Source organism: Epinephelus fuscoguttatus, linkage group LG5, assembly GCF_011397635.1.
Source record: "Epinephelus fuscoguttatus linkage group LG5, E.fuscoguttatus.final_Chr_v1".
Taxonomy (NCBI): domain Eukaryota; kingdom Metazoa; phylum Chordata; class Actinopteri; order Perciformes; family Serranidae; genus Epinephelus; species Epinephelus fuscoguttatus.
The window spans coordinates 675,372-695,343 of record NC_064756.1 but is presented as its reverse complement, the minus strand read 5'-3'; the positions used below and the strand labels follow the sequence as shown (position 1 = coordinate 695,343).

Below are 19,972 nucleotides of genomic sequence, written 5' to 3'. Positions count from 1 at the left end.
ATGTGCACTATGATCTGTCATCATAATGTGCACTATGATCTGTCACCATAATGTGCACTATGATCTGTCACCATAATGTGCACTATGATCTGTCATCATAATGTGCACTATGATCTGTCACCATAATGTGCACTATGATCTGTCACCATAATGTGCACTATGATCTGTCACCACAGTGTGCACTATGATCTGTCACCATAATGTGCACTATGATCTGTCATCATAATGTGCACTATGATCTGTCACCATAATGTGCACTATGATCTGTCACCATAATGTGCACTATGATGATCTATGTGCACTATGATCTGTCACCATAGTGTGCACTATGATCTGTCACCATAATGTGCACTATGATCTGTCACCATAATGTGCACTATGATCTGTCACCATAATGTGCACTATGATCTGTCACCATAATGTGCACTATGATCTGTCACCATAATGTGCACTATGATCTGTCACCATAGTGTGCACTATGATCTGTCACCATAATGTGCACTATGATCTGTCACCACAGTGTGTACTATGATCTGTCACCACAGTGTGCACTATGATCTGTCACCATAGTGTGCACTATGATCTGTCACCATAGTGTGCACTATGATCTGTCACCATAATGTGCACTATGATCTGTCACCATAGTGTGTACTATGATCTGTCACCACAGTATGCACTATGATCTGTCACCATAATGTGCACTATGATCTGTCACCACAGTGTGTACTATGATCTGTCACCACAGTGTGCACTATGATCTGTCACCACAGTGTGCACTATGATCTGTCACCACAGTGTGCACTATGATCTGTCACCATAATGTGCACTATGATCTGTCACCACAGTGTGCACTATGATCTGTCACCACAGTGTGCACTATGATCTGTCACCATAGTGTGCACTATGATCTGTCACCACAGTGTGCACTATGATCTGTCACCACAGTGTGCACTATGATCTGTCACCAGATAACCAGACTGTGCACTATGATCTGTCACCACAGTGTGCACTATGATCTGTCACCATAGTGTGCACTATGATCTGTCACCACAGTGTGCACTATGATCTGTCACCATAGTGTGCACTATGATCTGTCACCACAGTGTGCACTATGATCTGTCACCACAGTGTGCACTATGATCTGTCACCATAATGTGCACTATGATCTGTCACCATAGTGTGCACTATGATCTGTCACCATAGTGTGCACTATGATCTGTCACCACAGTGTGCACTATGATCTGTCACCACAGTGTGCACTATGATCTGTCACCATAATGTGCACTATGATCTGTCACCACAGTGTGCACTATGATCTGTCACCATAGTGTGCACTATGATCTGTCACCACAGTGTGCACTATGATCTGTCACCACAGTGTGCACTATGATCTGTCACCATAGTGTGCACTATGATCTGTCACCACAGTGTGCACTATGATCTGTCACCATAGTGTGCACTATGATCTGTCACCACAGTGTGCACTATGATCTGTCACCATAGTGTGCACTATGATCTGTCACCATAATGTGCACTATGATCTGTCACCACAGTGTGCACTATGATCTGTCACCACAGTGTGCACTATGATCTGTCACCATAATGTGCACTATGATCTGTCACCACAGTGTGCACTATGATCTGTCACCATAGTGTGTACTATGATCTGTCACCACAGTGTGTACTATGATCTGTCACCACAGTGTGTACTATGATCTGTCACCACAGTGTGCACTATGATCTGTCACCACAGTGTGCACTATGATCTGTCACCATAGTGTGCACTATGATCTGTCACCACAGTGTGCACTATGATCTGTCACCATAGTGTGCACTATGATCTGTCACCATAGTGTGTACTATGATCTGTCACCACAGTGTGCACTATGATCTGTCACCATAGTGTGCACTATGATCTGTCACCACAGTATGCACTATGATCTGTCACCATAGTGTGCACTATGATCTGTCACCACAGTGTGCACTATGATCTGTCACCATAATGTGCACTATGATCTGTCACCATAGTGTGCACTATGATCTGTCACCATAGTGTGCACTATGATCTGTCACCATAATGTGCACTATGATCTGTCACCACAGTGTGCACAGTGTGCACTATGATCTGTCACCATAGTGTGCACTATGATCTGTCACCATAATGTGCACTATGATCTGTCACCATAGTGTGTACTATGATCTGTCACCACAGTGTGCACTATGATCTGTCACCACAGTGTGCACTATGATCTGTCACCACAGTGTGCACTATGATCTGTCACCATAGTGTGCACTATGATCTGTCACCACAGTGTGCACTATGATCTGTCACCACAGTGTGCACTATGATCTGTCACCACAGTGTGCACTATGATCTGTCACCACAGTGTGCACTATGATCTGTCACCACAGTGTGTACTATGATCTGTCACCATAGTGTGTACTATGATCTGTCACCACAGTGTGCACTATGATCTGTCACCACAATGTGCACTATGATCTGTCACCACAATGTGCACTATGATCTGTCACCACAGTGTGTACTATGATCTGTCACCACAGTGTGCACTATGATCTGTCACCATAATGTGTACTATGATCTGTCACCACAGTGTGCACTATGATCTGTCACCACAGTGTGCACTATGATCTGTCACCATACTGTGCACTATGATCTGTCACCACAGTGTGCACTATGATCTGTCACCATAGTGTGCACTATGATCTGTCACCATAGTGTGCACTATGATCTGTCACCATAGTGTGCACTATGATCTGTCACCATAGTGTGCACTATGATCTGTCACCACAATGTGCACTATGATCTGTCACCACAGTGTGTACTATGATCTGTCACCACAGTGTGCACTATGATCTGTCACCATAGTGTGCACTATGATCTGTCACCACAGTGTGCACTATGATCTGTCACCATAGTGTGCACTATGATCTGTCACCATAGTGTGCACTATGATCTGTCACCACAGTGTGCACTATGATCTGTCACCATAGTGTGCACTATGATCTGTCACCACAGTGTGCACTATGATCTGTCACCACAGTGTGCACTATGATCTGTCACCACAGTGTGCACTATGATCTGTCACCACAATGTGCACTATGATCTGTCACCATAGTGTGCACTATGATCTGTCACCACAGTGTGCACTATGATCTGTCACCACAGTGTGTACTATGATCTGTCACCACAGTGTGCACTATGATCTGTCACCATAGTGTGCACTATGATCTGTCACCACAGTGTGCACTATGATCTGTCACCACAGTGTGCACTATGATCTGTCACCATAGTGTGCACTATGATCTGTCACCACAATGTGCACTATGATCTGTCACCACAGTGTGCACTATGATCTGTCACCACAGTGTGCACTATGATCTGTCACCACAGTGTGCACTATGATCTGTCACCATAGTGTGCACTATGATCTGTCACCACAGTGTGCACTATGATCTGTCACCAGATGGTGCACTATGATCTGTCACCATAGTGTGCACTATGATCTGTCACCACAGTGTGCACTATGATCTGTCACCATAGTGTGCACTATGATCTGTCACCATAGTGTGCACTATGATCTGTCACCATAGTGTGCACTATGATCTGTCACCACAGTGTGCACTATGATCTGTCACCACAGTGTGCACTATGATCTGTCACCACAATGTGCACTATGATCTGTCACCATAGTGTGCACTATGATCTGTCACCACAGTGTGCACTATGATCTGTCACCACAATGTGCACTATGATCTGTCACCATAGTGTGCACTATGATCTGTCACCAGAGTGTGCACTATGATCTGTCACCATAATGTGCACTATGATCTGTCACCACAGTGTGCACTATGATCTGTCACCATAGTGTGTACTATGATCTGTCACCACAGTGTGTACTATGATCTGTCACCACAGTGTGCACTATGATCTGTCACCATAGTGTGTACTATGATCTGTCACCACAGTATGCACTATGATCTGTCACCACAGTGTGCACTATGATCTGTCACCATAATGTGCACTATGATCTGTCACCATAGTGTGCACTATGATCTGTCACCACAGTGTGCACTATGATCTGTCACCACAGTGTGCACTATGATCTGTCACCACAGTGTGCACTATGATCTGTCACCACAGTGTGCACTATGATCTGTCACCATAGTGTGCACTATGATCTGTCACCATAATGTGCACTATGATCTGTCACCATAATGTGCACTATGATCTGTCACCATAGTGTGCACTATGATCTGTCACCACAGTGTGCACTATGATCTGTCACCACAGTGTGCACTATGATCTGTCACCATAGTGCACTATGATCTGTCACCATAGTGTGCACTATGATCTGTCACCATAATGTGCACTATGATCTGTCACCACAGTGTGCACTATGATCTGTCACCATAGTGTGCACTATGATCTGTCACCATAATGTGCACTATGATCTGTCACCATAGTGTGCACTATGATCTGTCACCATAATGTGCACTATGATCTGTCACCATAGTGTGCACTATGATCTGTCACCATAGTGTGCACTATGATCTGTCACCATAATGTGTACTATGATCTGTCACCACAGTGTGCACTATGATCTGTCACCATAGTGTGCACTATGATCTGTCACCATAATGTGCACTATGATCTGTCACCATAATGTGCACTATGATCTGTCACCACAGTGTGCACTATGATCTGTCACCATAGTGTGCACTATGATCTGTCACCATAGTGTGCACTATGATCTGTCACCATAGTGTGCACTATGATCTGTCACCACAGTGTGCACTATGATCTGTCACCATAATGTGCACTATGATCTGTCACCATAGTGCACACTAGGGCACACACATCAAACAGGTGCTGACAGGTGACGCGTATGTATCTCCGTTCCCTCAGATCGGCGAGCGGGGTGCCAACCTGAGTGGTGGGCAGCGCCAGCGAATCAGCTTGGCTCGCGCCCTCTACAGTGACCGGGACCTTTACATCCTGGACGACCCGCTGAGTGCCCTTGACGCCCACGTGGCCAACCACATCTTCCACAGCGCCATCAGGAAGCAGCTTTGCCACAAGACCGTCATCTTTGTCACCCACCAACTGCAGGTTAACCTCTGCCGCACAGGAACTCTGTCCTGCCAGTGGTTGTCATGGAGATAACCTGTGTGTGTGTGTGTGTGTGTGTGTCTGTGTCTGTGTGTCTGTGTGCAGTACCTGGTGGACTGTGATGATGTCATCCTGATGAGGGAGGGGAGTATCGTGGAGCAGGGTAACCATGACAACCTGATGAAACTGAACAGAGACTACGCTGCCATGTTTAATCATTTCCAGCTGGGAGACCCTCCGTACATCAAAGCTCCCGCCAGGAAGTCCAGCGGTTCTCAGAAGAAACGTGCTGACAGTAAACAGAGATCTGTGAAGAAGAATACTGCGGTCATTAAAGAGAACGGTAACACAAAACACGCCCCCACGCCTCCTCACCGCCACATCACTGTTTATAGACGGCTGTGTTGTACTGATTTCTACTGTTTGATCATGTGACATCAAAGGGGAGGAGCAGCAGTGTGGGGGCGTGGCCTGGCCCGTGTTCAGGCACTACATGGTGGCCTGTGGTGGCTCCGCCTCCTGCCTGCTGATCCTTGTTCTGTTCGTTCTCAACGTGGGAAGCTCCACCTTCTGCCAGTGGTGGCTCAGCTACTGGATCAACCAGGGCAGCGGGGTGAGACTCGTCCTCCCCTTCATCACCTCCCCTTCATCATGTCCTATTCACCTCCTTTTCGTCACCTCCTCTTTACCATCATCGCCTCCTTCCTCTCCTCTTCCTCTGTCTCCTCCTCCAGCTCCTCCTCCTCTCATGTCTTCTCTGTCCCTGCTCCTCCAGAACACCACAGTAACTCAGCACAACAGCTCGATGGTGAGCATCAGCATGAAGGACAATCCCATGATGCAACACTACGCAGCAGTCTACGCCTCCTCCATGGGAGTCATGCTCCTCCTCAAACTCTTCAGAGGCATTGTCTTCGTCAAGGTCAGGACGTCACATTCACCTGTGACCTCACTGATGTGTGACCTCACTGACCTGTGACCTCACTGATGTGTGACCTCATTGACCTGTGACCTCACTGATGTGTGACCTCATTGACCTGTGACCTCACTGATGTGTGACCTCATTGACCTGTGACCTCACTGACCTGTGACCTCATTGACCTGTGACCTCACTGATGTGTGACCTCACTGATCTGTGACCTCACTGATCTGTGACCTCACTGACCTGTGACCTCATTGACCTGTGACCTCACTGATGTGTGACCTCACTGACCTGTGACCTCACTGATCTGTGACCTCATTGACCTGTGACCTCAATGACCTGTGACCTCACTGATCTGTGACCTCATTGACCTGTGACCTCACTGACCTGTGACCTCACTGACCTGTGACCTCACTGATCTGTGACCTCATTGACCTGTGACCTCACTGATGTGTGACCTCATTGACCTGTGACCTCACTGATGTGTGACCTCACTGATCTGTGACCTCATTGACCTGTGACCTCACTGATCTGTGACCTCATTGACCTGTGACCTCACTGACCTGTGACCTCATTGACCTGTGACACCCACTTAGACTCAAGTATGAACTGATAAAAATTTAGAGGTCAGAGGTCACTGTGACCTTGCATCCCTCTCATATTAGTGAATGTGATATCTCAAGACCACCTTGAGGGATTTTCTTCAGATTTGGCACAAACGTCCAATTTTAGTCAAAGCCATCAATCAATCAATTTTATTTATAAAGCCCAATATCACAAATCACAATTTGCCTCACAGGGCTTTACACCATACGACATCCCTCTGTCCTTATGACCCTCACAGCTGATCAGGAAAAACTCCCCAAAAAACCCTTTAACGGGGAAAAAACGGTAGAAACCTCAGGAAGAGCAACTGAGGAGGGATCCCTCTTCCAGGACGGACAGACGTGCAATAGATGTCGTACAGAACAGATCAGCATGATAAATTAACAGTAATCCACATGACACAATGAGACAGAGAGAGAGAGAGAGAGAGAGAGAGACAGAGAGAGAGAGAGAGAGAGAGAGAGAGATGCACCAACTAAATGAAACTGAAGAGTCCATTGACTCAAATAATTTCTGGGAAAAATGGCAAACATTCAGCAAACCACACAAAGAAGAATTGGCTATTCAAAATGGTGAAATGTGGAAACAACATTTTGAAAACCCTTATAGTACTATTACACTGAATTCGGCCCAAAATGAGCTCCTCAACAAATTACAAACTCTAGAATCAGTCGTTAAAGACAACCAGAACCCTTTAGATTATCAAATTACTGAAAGGGAGCTACTAGCTAAAATCCAGGCCCTACACTCAAGGAAGGCCAGTGGTCCCGATGGCATTTTAAATGAAATGTTGAAATTTAACAGCAAGAAATTCAACATTGCCATATTGAAATTATTCAACCTTGTCCTCAGCATTGGGCATTTACCTGACATCTGGAACAGAGGAATTATAACGCCAATCTTTAAAAATGGAAATAAATTTGACCCAAACAATTACAGAGGCATATGTGTCAGCAGCAACCTGGGGAAGTTGTTCTGCAGCATCCTAAACAGCCGACTGCAAGACTTCCTCAGAGAACATGATGTCCTGAACAAGAGCCAGATAGGATTCACACCCAAACATAGAACAACAGACCATATCTACACCCTTCACACCCTCATTAATAAAGACGTCCAGCAAAACAAGAGGAAAATCTTCTCTTGTTTTGTAGACTTCAAAAAAGCATTCGGGGCGACACGGTGGTGTGGTGGTTAGCACTCTCGCCTCACAGCAAGAGGGTTGCCGGTTCGATCCCGGGCGTGGGAGCCCTTCTGTGCGGAGTTTGCATGTTCTCCCTGTGTCAGCGTGGGTTTCCTCCAGGTGCTCCAGCTTCCTCCCACAGTCCAAAGACATGCAGGTTAATTGGTGACTCTAAATTGTCCGTAGGTGTGAATGTGAGTGTGAATGGTTGTCTGTCTCTATGTGTCAGCCCTGTGATAGTCTGGTGACCTGTCCAGGGTGAACCCTGCCTCTCACCCAGTGTCAGCTGGGATAGGCTCCAGCCCCCCCGCGACCCTCAAGAGGATGAAGCGGTTAGAAGATGAATGAATGAAAAAAGCATTCGACTCAATTTGGCATGGTGGTCTGTTCCTAAAATTAATTGAAAAAGATGTAGGGGGGAAAATCTCTGACATAATTAAAACAATGTACACAAATAATAAATGTGCTGTGAAAATCGACAACATGGAAACAGATTTCTTCCCCCAAAGTAGAGGGGTGAAACAGGGCTGCAGTCTCAGCCCCACCCTGTTTAACATTTATATTGATGAATTGGCAAAATCACTTGAACAATCTGACATCCCTGGTCTCACCCTCTCTGACACAGAAATTAAATGCCTACTTTTTGCAGATGATCTAATATTGTTAGCTCTGTCTAAGGAGGCATTACAACAGCAACTAGATCATCTGCAAAACTTCTGTCAGACCTGGCCCCTGACAGTTAATCTAGAAAAGACTAGAATTATGGTCTTCCAGAAACGACCCAGGTGTCAGGGAGACCCAAACAGGTTCTTACTGGGCTCCGCTGACATTGAACACACACACAACTACATATATTTGGGACTCAGAATTAGCTCTACAGGAAATTTTAACCTGGCCGTTAATGATCTCAGAGACAAGAGAAGAAGGGCTTTTTACGCCTAAAAAAAGTTTTCAGTCATAGATATACCCATTAGAATCTGGCTGAAAATATTCAAATCTATAATTGAACCAATTATTCTGTATGGTAGTGAGGTGTGGGGTCCTCTTGCAAATCAAGATTTTGAAAAATGGGACAAACACCCCATCGAAATCCTGCATACAGAGATTTGCAAGAGCATCCTGAGAGTGCACAGGAACACCCCCAACAACGGGTGCCGAGCTGAGCTAGGCCAATTCCCCCTTTTAATTAGAATTCAAAAAAGAGCCATCAAATTTTATAAACACCTTAAAACAAGTGACCCCAACTCCTACCACTACAAAGCTCTGCAATGCCAAGAGGAGAACATGGAGAAGAGCCCCCTCAGCCAGCTAGTCCTGAGGCTCAGCTCCTCTAACAACACAAGACCTCAGCACAGCCCTCACACAATCTGGACCCACCAAATTATAGAGAAACAAAAAGAACATTACATTAACTATTGGACATCGACCACAAAAACGCAAAGCAAACTTCAGTGTTATTTGGCTCTAAATAGACAGTACACGGTGGCAGAATATCTGAGCACCGTGACTGATGAGAAACTGAGGAAGACTTTGACCATGTACAGACTCAGTGACCACAGCTTGGCCATAGAGACTGGTGGAGACAGACAGAGACAGAGACAGGTGGAGACAGACAGAGACAGGTGGAGACAGACAGAGACAGAGACAGGTGGAGACAGACAGAGACAGAGACAGGTGGAGACAGACAGAGACAGGTGGAGACAGACAGAGACAGAGACAGGTGGAGACAGACAGAGACAGGTGGAGACAGACAGAGACAGAGACAGGTGGAGACAGACAGAGACAGGTGGAGACAGACAGAGACAGAGACAGTTGGAGACAGACACAGACAGGTGGAGACAGACAGAGACAGAGACAGGTGGAGACAGACAGAGACAGGTGGAGACAGACAGAGACAGAGACAGGTGGAGACAGACAGAGACAGGTGGAGACAGACAGAGACAGAGACAGGTGGAGACAGACAGAGACAGAGACAGGTGGAGACAGACAGAGACAGGTGGAGACAGAGCAACATTTCCTGTTCAAATGTAACACATATGAAGAACTTAGAACCAAGTTCTTTTCAAAAATGAAACATAAACTCCAAGATTTTGATGTATGTGTATCTGCCTATTTAATATTTAATGTATTTAATGTAAAATATTTAATGTATTTAATGTAAAATGTGTAATGTATTGTATTATTTGTATTGTAATTGAATTGTATGTCTGCATGTATGTTCTGTTTTCGGCAACAACGGTTGATACCATTCATGTCAATAAAACTCATTTGAATTTGAATTTGAATTTGTGATGCAGGACAGATGGTAATGACGCAACGCAATATTATAAGACCACAGATTTGACACAAATATCCAATTTGAGTCAAGGGTGAACTAATTAAAATTTGATGCTCATAGGTCACTGTGACCTTGCATCCATCTCACTCTCGAGAATGTGATGTCTCAAGATGATCGTGAGAGAATTTCCTCATATCTGGCACAAACATCACATATGAGTCAAGGATGAACAAATTAGTACTTGCTGGTCAAAGGTCAAGGCCATTGTGACCTTGCATCCATGTCACTCTTGTGAACGCGATAGCTCTAGAGGGCCTTAAGGGAGTTTCTTCACTTTTGGCACAAATGTTCATTTGGACTCAAGCATGAACTGATTAGAATTTAGTGGTCAAAGGTCACTGTGACCTTGAATCCATCTCATTCTCATGAATGCGAATATCTCAAGAAGGCCTGAAGGGAATTTCTTCAGATTTAGTACAAATGTTCAATTTGAGTCATGGCTGGACTGATTAGAATTTGGTGGTCAAAAGGTCAAAGGTCAGCTTCACTGTGACATCATCAAGTTTTAACATCATATCTAAGGAACGGAGGGGAGACATTGGTCAGATACTGATGTGGTAACTTGGCCCAGAACAGTCAGTGACGACTCTTTGTGTAGATGGTTGTGTGTCTGCGTTGGTCTGTGATTGGCAAGTCCACCTCATCAGCTCCTCACCTGTCAGGTGTGTCTCAGTGTCCAATCTGTCCCACAGGGAACTCTGCGCGCCTCCTCAAAGCTACATGACCAGCTCTTCCACAAGATCCTCCGCTGCCCCATGAAGTTCTTTGACACGACGCCCACCGCAGGAATCCTCAACCGCTTCTCCAAGGACATGGACGAAGGTAAGGACTCCGCTGCCGCCGCTGTTCAGTAGCTGACCCTGTAGTGAGACCTTATTATGTTTTTCCCTCCAGTCGACACGCGTCTGCCCTTCCAGGCTGAGATGTTCATCCAGAACGTGATCCTGGTCTTCTTCTGCCTGGGCGTCATCAGCTGTGTTTTCCCATGGTTCCTGGTGGCAGTGGGTCCCCTGGTGTTGCTGTTTGCGGCACTCCACAGCGTCTCCAGGGTTTTCATCCGGGAACTGAAGCGTCTGGACAACGTGACAATGTCACCCTTTATGTCCCACATCACCTCCAGTATCCAGGGCCTGGCCACGCTGCAGGCCTATGGCCGGAGTGGCGACTTCCTCCGCAGGTCAGGGCTGCAGCCATAGAGAGGGCGGAGATACCTGGGTATGATCCAGAACCTGAGGCTCTGAATGTGTTGTTGTTTTCAGGTACCAGGTTCTGCTGGACCAGAACCAGGCTCCCTTTTACCTCTTCAGCTGTGCGATGCGCTGGCTGGCAGTCCGTCTGGACGTCATCAGCGTGGCTCTGATCAGCATCACTGCCCTGATGATGGTCCTGATGCACGGCCAGATCCCTCCTGCCTACGCCGGCCTCGCCATCTCCTACGCCGTCCAGGTACCCTGAAGACATCTTTCTGTACTGAGACACAAACATCCCAACAGCTGGACATGAGACATGAAACTGTCCCTCCCCAGTTAACAGGGTTGTTCCAGTTCACGGTCCGACTGGCCTCCGAGACCGAAGCTCGCTTCACCTCAGTTGAGAGGATCCACCACTACATCCAGGTACTGGGAGCACGCTCTGGTCTTACTGGTCTCACTGGTTCAGGGTTTGTCAGTTAGGTTGGTGGTTAGATGGTCCAGCACAGTTATCAGTATTAGTGATCAGAGTCCTGAACTGGGTTCTTAATCCAGTGGAGATCTAGATCTCAGAGTCTGATTCTGGACCACCAGAATGTTTTTATCATGTCCACGCTGCAGGAACAAAAAACAATCCAAGTTCTTCAAACCATGTCCTGATAACCGTGGCCAGAGGCCTCATGTTTTCACTTATATATAGGTTGTTGTGGTCAAAGGTCAAAGGTTAAATGGACTTTGTCTGTTGCATTCTTGTAGACACGATTCTCAAGAACATTGTGAGGGAATTTCTCCAAATTTGGCACAAACATCCACTTGGACTCAAGAATGAACGGATTAGAATTTAGTGGTCAAAGGTCACTGTCAATGTGACCTGGTTTATCTCATTCTTGTTAATGGGATATCTCAAGAAGGTCTTGACGAAAAATTTCTCAAATTTGGCACAAACATCCACTTGGACTCAGGAATGAAGGACCTGAGGGAATTTCTTCAGATTTGGCATCTGTTGATGTAGTGAATACAAACAGGAAGTTCTGGTTCCTCTGGGGGCGTCCTCAGAACTGTTTGGTCTCAAAATGTGTCCAGGGACCATTTAAAGGTGGTTCAGGGTCTTGAAACAAGAAGGAGAACAGTCCACGTGGGATTAACATGATCACCTGTGTGTCATTGAGTTTGTGTCCCAGCCTGGATGAGTCATCCTCCTGTCTGTCTCTCAGTCTCTGTCCCAGGAGGCCCCAGCCCGGGTCAAAGGTCGGGCCCCTCCAGCTGACTGGCCCCAGCAGGGGGAGCTGGTGCTCAAGGAGGTGGAGATGAGGTACCAGGAGAACCTCCCTCTGGTCCTCAACAGGATCTCCTGCAGCATCCGGCCCAAAGAGAAGGTGGGCATCGTGGGCCGGACTGGATCAGGTAGGACAGGGTCTCTGAGGGTCCCTGTTGGTGTCTCATGTTTCTGTGGGTCTCTGTGGGTCTCTCATGTTTCTGTGGGTCTCTGCAGGTCTCTGAGGATCACATCTTAAGAAGACTTTAATAGAGACACGTCTGTCTGTCTGTCTGTAGGGAAGTCGTCTCTGGGCGTGGTCCTGTTCAGGCTGGTGGAGTGCTGCGGCGGCTCCATCCTGATAGATGGCGTGGACATCAGTGACATCGGACTGGCTGACCTGCGCAGCAAGCTGTCCATCATCCCTCAGGACCCGGTTCTGTTCGGAGGGACTGTCAGGTAGGACAGACCTGAGACCTGGACCCCCCTAACGACATGGTCTGAGACAGTTACTGAGACCAGTCTGTGTTTGTCTCCAGGTCCAATCTGGATCCTCTGAACCAGTACAGGGAGGAGCAGATCTGGGACGCTCTGGAGAGGAGTCACATGAAGGAGTGTGTGAGTACAGACACACCTGAGGGCTTTGCCTTCTGTAGCTCCGCCCCCTGTGTTACATCATGAATACAGAGTCACATGGAAAACATTAGACACTCTTTATTCAGGGAAAATCTTAACTTAACTAAGGCTTTTATGCAGTGTTTTAACAAAGTTTAAGTTGTCCCCAAACGAGACGATAATAAACTTCCAACGTCCTCAAACCTGATCACAACCATAAAATCTGATCAGGTTTTGCACCTCGTCCACTTTTGTGTCGGGATCAGCTACAGACTCCACCTGCTGACTTCCTGTATGTCCGTCAGGTGTCCCAGCTGCCCCTCATGTTGGACTCGGAGGTGGTGGAGAACGGAGAGAACTTCTCTGTAGGAGAGAGACAGCTGCTGTGTGTCGCCAGAGCTCTGCTGAGACAATGCAAGGTGAGACACAGACAGGGAGACCCCCCCTCCCCCCCGCCCTGTCATCTGATTGGTTGGCTCTGGTCTCTCAGGTGCTAATCCTCGACGAGGCAACGGCGGCCATGGACGCAGAGACAGATGCTCTGATCCAGGAGACCATCAGGAGTTCGTTCCAGGACTGTACGACCCTGACCATTGCTCATCGCCTCCACACTGTCCTCGCCTCAGACCGCATCATGGTGCTCAACCAGGGTCAGGTACTGTACCAGACCACAGACAGGGACTCTACGAAAAACAGGGACAGGTACTGTACCAAACCACAGACAGGGACTGTACCAGACCAGAGACAGGGACTGTACCAAACCACAGACAGGGACTGTTCCAGACCAGAGGCAGAGACTGTACCAAACCAGGGACAAGGACTGTACCAGACCAGGGACAGGGACTGTTCCAGACCAGAGGCAGGGACTGTACCAGACCACAGACAGGGACTGTACCAGACCAGAGGCAGGGACTGTACCAGACCACAGACAGGGACTGTACCAGACCAGAGGCAGGGACTGTACCAGACCACAGACAGGGACTGTACCAAACCACAGACAGGTACTGTACCAAACCAGGGACAAGGACTGTACCAGACCAGGGACAGGGACTGTTCCAGACCAGAGGCAGGGACTGTACCAGACCACAGACAGGGACTGTACCAGACCAGAGGCAGGGACTGTACCAAACCAGGGACAAGGACTGTACCAGACCAGAGGCAGGGACTGTACCAGACCACAGACAGGTACTGTACCAAACCAGGGACAAGGACTGTACCAGACCAGAGACAGGGACTGTACCAAACCACAGACAGGTACTGTACCAAACCAGGGACAGGGGCTGTACCAGACCAGAGGCAGGGACTGTACCAGACCACAGACAGGGACTGTACCAGACCAGAGGCAGGGACTGTACCAGACCACAGACAGGTACTGTACCAAACCAGGGACAGGGACTGTACCAGACCAGAGACAGGGACTGTACCAGACCACAGACAGGGACTGTACCAAACCAGGGACAGGGACTGTACCAGACCAGAGACAGGGACTGTACCAAACCAGAGACAGGGACTGTACCAAACCACAGACAGGGACTGTACCAGACCACAGACAGGTACTGTACCAGACCAGAGACAGGGACTGTACCAAACCACAGACAGGTACTGTACCAAACCAGGGACAGGGACTGTACCAGACCAGAGACAGGGACTGTACCAAACCAGAGACAGGGACTGTACCAGACCAGAGACAGGGACTGTACCAGACCAGAGACAGGGACTGTACCAAACCAGAGACAGGGACTGTACCAGACCAGAGACAGGGACTGTACCAGACCAGAGGCAGGGACTGTACCAGACCACAGACAGGGACTGTACCAAACCACAGACAGGTACTGTACCAGACCAGAGACAGGGACTGTACCAAACCAGAGACAGGGACTGTTCCAGACCAGGGACAGGGACTGTACCAGACCAGGGACAGGGACTGTACCAGACCACAGACAGGGACTGTACCAAACCAGAGACAGGGACTGTACCAGACCAGAGACAGGGACTGTACCAAACCACAGACAGGGACTGTACCAAACCAGAGACAGGGACTGTACCAGACCAGAGACAAGGACTGTACCAGACCAGGGACAGGGACTGTACCAGACCAGGGACAGGGACTGTACCAGACCACAGACAGGGACTGTACCAAACCAGAGACAGGGACTGTACCAGACCAGAGACAGGGACTGTACCAGACCAGAGACAGGGACTGTACCAAACCACAGACAGGGACTGTACCAGACCAGAGACAGGGACTGTACCGGACTGTACCAGACCAGAGACAGGGACTGTACCAAACCAGAGACAGGGACTGTACCAGACCAGAGACAGGGACTGTACCAGACCACAGACAGGGACTGTACCAGACCAGGGACAGGGACTGTACCAGACCAGAGGCAGGGACTGTACCAGACCACAGACAGGTACTGTACCAGACCAGGGACAGGGACTGTACCAGACCACAGACAGGGACTGTACCAGACCAGAGACAGGGACTGTACCAAACCACAGACAGGTACTGTACCAGACCAGGGACAGGGACTGTACCAGACCACAGACAGGTACTGTACCAGACCAGGGACAGGGACTGTACCAGCCACAGACAGGGACTGTACCAAACCACAGACAGGGACTGTACCAGACCAGAGACAGGGACTGTACCAAACCACAGACAGGTACTGTACCAAACCAGGGACAGGGACTGTTCCAGACCAGAGGCAGGGACTGTACCAGACCACAGACAGGGACTGTACCAAACCACAGACAGGTACTGTACCAAACCAGGGACAGGGACTGTTCCAGACCAGAGGCAGGGACTGTACCAGACCACAGACAGGGACTGTACCAAACCACAGACAGGTACTGTACCAAACCAGGGACAGGGACTGTACCAGACCAGAGACAGGGACTGTACCAGACCAGAGACAGGGACTGTACCAAACCAGAGACAGGGACTGTACCAGACCAGAGACAGGGACTGTACCAGACCAGAGACAGGTACTGTACCAAACCAGAGACAGGGACTGTACCAGACCAGAGACAGGGACTGTACCAAACCAGAGACAGGGACTGTACCAGACCAGAGGCAGGGACTGTACCAGACCACAGACAGGGACTGTACCAAACCACAGACAGGTACTGTACCAGACCAGAGACAGGGACTGTAGCAAACCAGAGACAGGGACTGTACCAGACCAGAGACAGGGACTGTAGCAAACCAGAGACAGGGACTGTTCCAGACCAGAGGCAGAGATTGTACCAGACCAGGGACAGGGACTGTACCAAACCAGGGACAGGGACTGTACCAGACCACAGACAGGGACTGTACCAGACCAGAGACAGGTACTGTACCAGACCAGAGACAGGGACTGTACCAGACCAGGGACAGGGACTGTACCAGACCAGGATCCATAACTCAGAGTTCAGTTTGATGTTAAACATTTTGGTGTGTGTTTGATGACAGCTCTTTTCTGATTGGTTCAGGTGGTGGAGTTTGACGAGCCGTCCAAGCTGCTGGCCAATGAGAACTCTCGGCTGCGCTCCATGATGGTCGCCGTGGAGACCAAGATCTCTGTCCGAGGATGAGTACGAGGATGAGGATGAAGGTGCTGTTCCTGTACTGTATAAACTCTCTGTCACTTCCTGTTTCTGCAACAGGAAGATGTTTTTTTTGTGTGTGTCGGTGTTTTCCTGTCAGCTGTTACTGTGATGATGACCTGCTGCCATCTGATTGGACGTCTGCAGAGCGTCAGGAGCTGAAATATAAGCTGGTTATTTATCTGCATCACTTCCTGTCATGTTTATATTTTTGATGCTGTCTCCTGATGTCATGTTCACACCAGGCGACAAGTGAATCACATGTAAAGGTGTGATTACACGTGAAATCCTGCCGGGCAGCGTGATGGACAAGATGGACGTGACACAAATTAAGCAGCACAGAATTCACGAAAATTCACGTGTCTTTGGCACTTGCATACACATGATGTCATGCAGACATGACACGAGTCAACACAAAATATTTTACTGTTCGAGCTTGTGAGAGTAACGTGACGCGTCTGGTGTGACAAAACAGTTTCATGTACGATAACGTTCAGTGTGAGTTAGTTTAGTTCATGTTTCCTGTGAACGAATGCAGATGAAGAAAAATGATGTGTGTTGACCGCACACGAAACACACACACAAATAATGATGATTAAAATCATGAACAAAAAGTTAAAATAGAATAAAAGAGGACGTTTGTTCAATGAACGTCAGATGGTTTATGAGCTCCCTCTGGTGGCGCACAGAGGAACTACAACATAAATTAAATTCATGTTCTGAACAGCTTCACTCTGATAAACGTCGTCCTGACATGTTTCTGTTTAAGCCTGTGACCACGTCACCTTCATGAACATCATGAATTCGTCCTGATGAGTTACAAGCTGAGCTGTGATGGGGAGGTCGTCAGCACGGGTCAAATGAACGGTTTAAAATCACGGTGCCGTACCGTCGACCCAGCGACTCATTCTGAAACTCTGATCATCAGAGGAAACGTCTGAAACTGACCCAAAAACAGCCGCTGTGATGATAACAAATGCTCCCTGTCATCGACGACCTGGCGTTATTTATGAGTCTCCTGCGCTATGAACACGTGAACATGGGAACACGTGACCATGTGACTGTGTGTGTGCACACGCTGAGGTGAGAGGGCCGCACAACCTTTAAACCAGCTGATTTTTACTGAGACATCAGTGACACCTCCACCCACTCTCCATTTTCCAGGTATTTCCAGTCATTTTTCAGCCCAAACATGATCTTTTCCTGATGATAACCAAGTCATGTTTGTGCCTAAACCTAAACATGTTTTGAAACTTTACGTTTCAACAACAGCGTTGCTGAAGCTACATAATAACGTACAAACATAACGTATCTGTGGTTCGCAGAAACGTTCTGTGATGAGGAGCGACAGAAAAACTGGGATTGATCGTCTCGTCAGTCCAAAGAGTGTGCGCTCTCGCAAGACAGTTTGTGCTAAAATTTTAACAGTTGTACGTCCAGTTGCCTGTTTGCTTAAGTTGCTCACGCTCTCTGGAGAACTCATAACGTTGCGTCCGCTCATCATCTGCTCCGTCATTAGCTTTTTTTTAAGATGCAGAGGAAGTCTGCGTCGCATTACAGATGTTTTATGGATCTAAAAAGCAGCTTCAAACTGTCCTGGTGAGTTTCAGATTGATCAGATTGACCACAGATCTCTAGCGTTTAACATGAGCTGACCCCGCCCTCTGACGTCATGTCAGATCAGAAGAATTGTTAAACTTTACGTACGTGTTCATGCGAGTAACGACTCTGACTCTGTGGTGTTGTTGGGTTTGGGTGCGACACGTCGGCTCCTCAGGGCCCCCAACCTACTTTTAGTTTTGAAAACATTTCTGACGTCCTTGGTCGCTGAAATACTCGTGTAACTGAGCTCACATGTCGACACCTGTGAACTTTACGTGAACATACACTGACTGATCTCAGTGTGTGTCCCCCTGATGTGAGGGAGGCCTCAGCTGGGACAGAGTTCTTCTCGTATACACTAAATTTGGGACGCACATGTCTCTGAGCATTTCAGACATTTTTCTTTTTGGGTTTCATTAGCTCCGCCCACCCGGAAGTCGGCCAGTTTGCTATTTGACATTTTCTACTAACTCCATAATACAGAAGATATTTTATGTAACGTACTTAAATATGTTCGTAACTTAAAGAAACAGTTTTGTGCTTAAGTCACATGACAAAGGACTTCCTTCCAAGAGGCTGCTGTTTATTTCCTGTTTGAAACTAAAACGCAACACTGACTTTTTTTAACTTGTGTATTAAAAGTAATTTCCGTCATGTACTTAAGTTATGTAACAGAGGATGTTAATGCAATGCAGCTTCACTTACTGTCCTGGTTTCATGACCTGAACTGTTGATGATGATGATGATGATGCGTGTGTTAAACTGAACCACAAAAACCACAAAACGCTGAGACGATAAAACATCACGGTGAACTTCAGATAAATATGTAAATAAAAGCAATAAATAATAATAAAATATGAATATTGATGGTGAGGCCTGCAGGTGTGTAAATCTTCTTCTTCTCTTTTTAAAACTTGTGTGTTTGTTTCGTGGCGTCGTCGCAGCTCCGCAAAGATTTATATCAATGTTTCCTGTTTGGACAGAACCGCCAAAATAAAAGCCACACCACAGGAAGTGGAGAGTCCAGACATGTGATGTGTCACATGACAGCATGATTTTTAACAAACAAACAAACAAACAAACAAACATGTAGAAAACAATAACATGTCCATGTGTTTTTATAACAGCCTTACAGCATGATGACGTCATAATGCCTTGTTGGGGGGGGGGTCTGAAATATTGTCAATAAAGTTATTTTAAGATGAAATGTTTGTGTTTGTTATTTATGTCTTCATGTATAACAAATATTGTTTCTTTAGCTCAAACATGTTTGATTGTGTTTCCTGTACACAACAACAACAACAACAATAATAATAAAACATTTTCTTATTCGAATGAAAGGATGAATAACATAAAACTCAGAAACAAAAAACCTCCATGAATAAAATAACCAACACAAATATGACGTCACTGTGATCTCCATAAAGTTGACCTGTATTAGATCATAGACAAAAAATAAAATAAAAACTTTAGAAAATAAAAGTAAATAAATATGAAAACACACACATAGAAAATAATGAAACAAAAAATAAATAAGGAAATAAA

General features: G+C 47.1%; 1 protein-coding gene across 1 annotated transcript in view; it reads left to right on the top strand.

The window, feature by feature from the left end:
* abcc5 (ATP-binding cassette, sub-family C (CFTR/MRP), member 5) overlaps positions 1-19,590 on the top strand; it is a 34,579-nt gene extending 14,989 nt beyond the window's left edge. Inside the window, exons 16-29 of the mRNA XM_049576548.1 lie at positions 4,928-5,131; positions 5,237-5,474; positions 5,575-5,744; positions 5,907-6,053; positions 10,870-10,999; positions 11,072-11,354; positions 11,437-11,623; positions 11,704-11,793; positions 12,582-12,771; positions 12,922-13,081; positions 13,162-13,240; positions 13,543-13,656; positions 13,728-13,892; positions 16,712-19,590. Of these exons, the coding sequence (XP_049432505.1) occupies positions 4,928-5,131; positions 5,237-5,474; positions 5,575-5,744; positions 5,907-6,053; positions 10,870-10,999; positions 11,072-11,354; positions 11,437-11,623; positions 11,704-11,793; positions 12,582-12,771; positions 12,922-13,081; positions 13,162-13,240; positions 13,543-13,656; positions 13,728-13,892; positions 16,712-16,813 (2,259 nt within the window). The 3' untranslated portion in view covers positions 16,814-19,590. The remainder of the gene's footprint in view (positions 1-4,927; positions 5,132-5,236; positions 5,475-5,574; positions 5,745-5,906; positions 6,054-10,869; positions 11,000-11,071; positions 11,355-11,436; positions 11,624-11,703; positions 11,794-12,581; positions 12,772-12,921; positions 13,082-13,161; positions 13,241-13,542; positions 13,657-13,727; positions 13,893-16,711) is intronic.
* Positions 19,591-19,972: the final 382 nt, after the last annotated feature.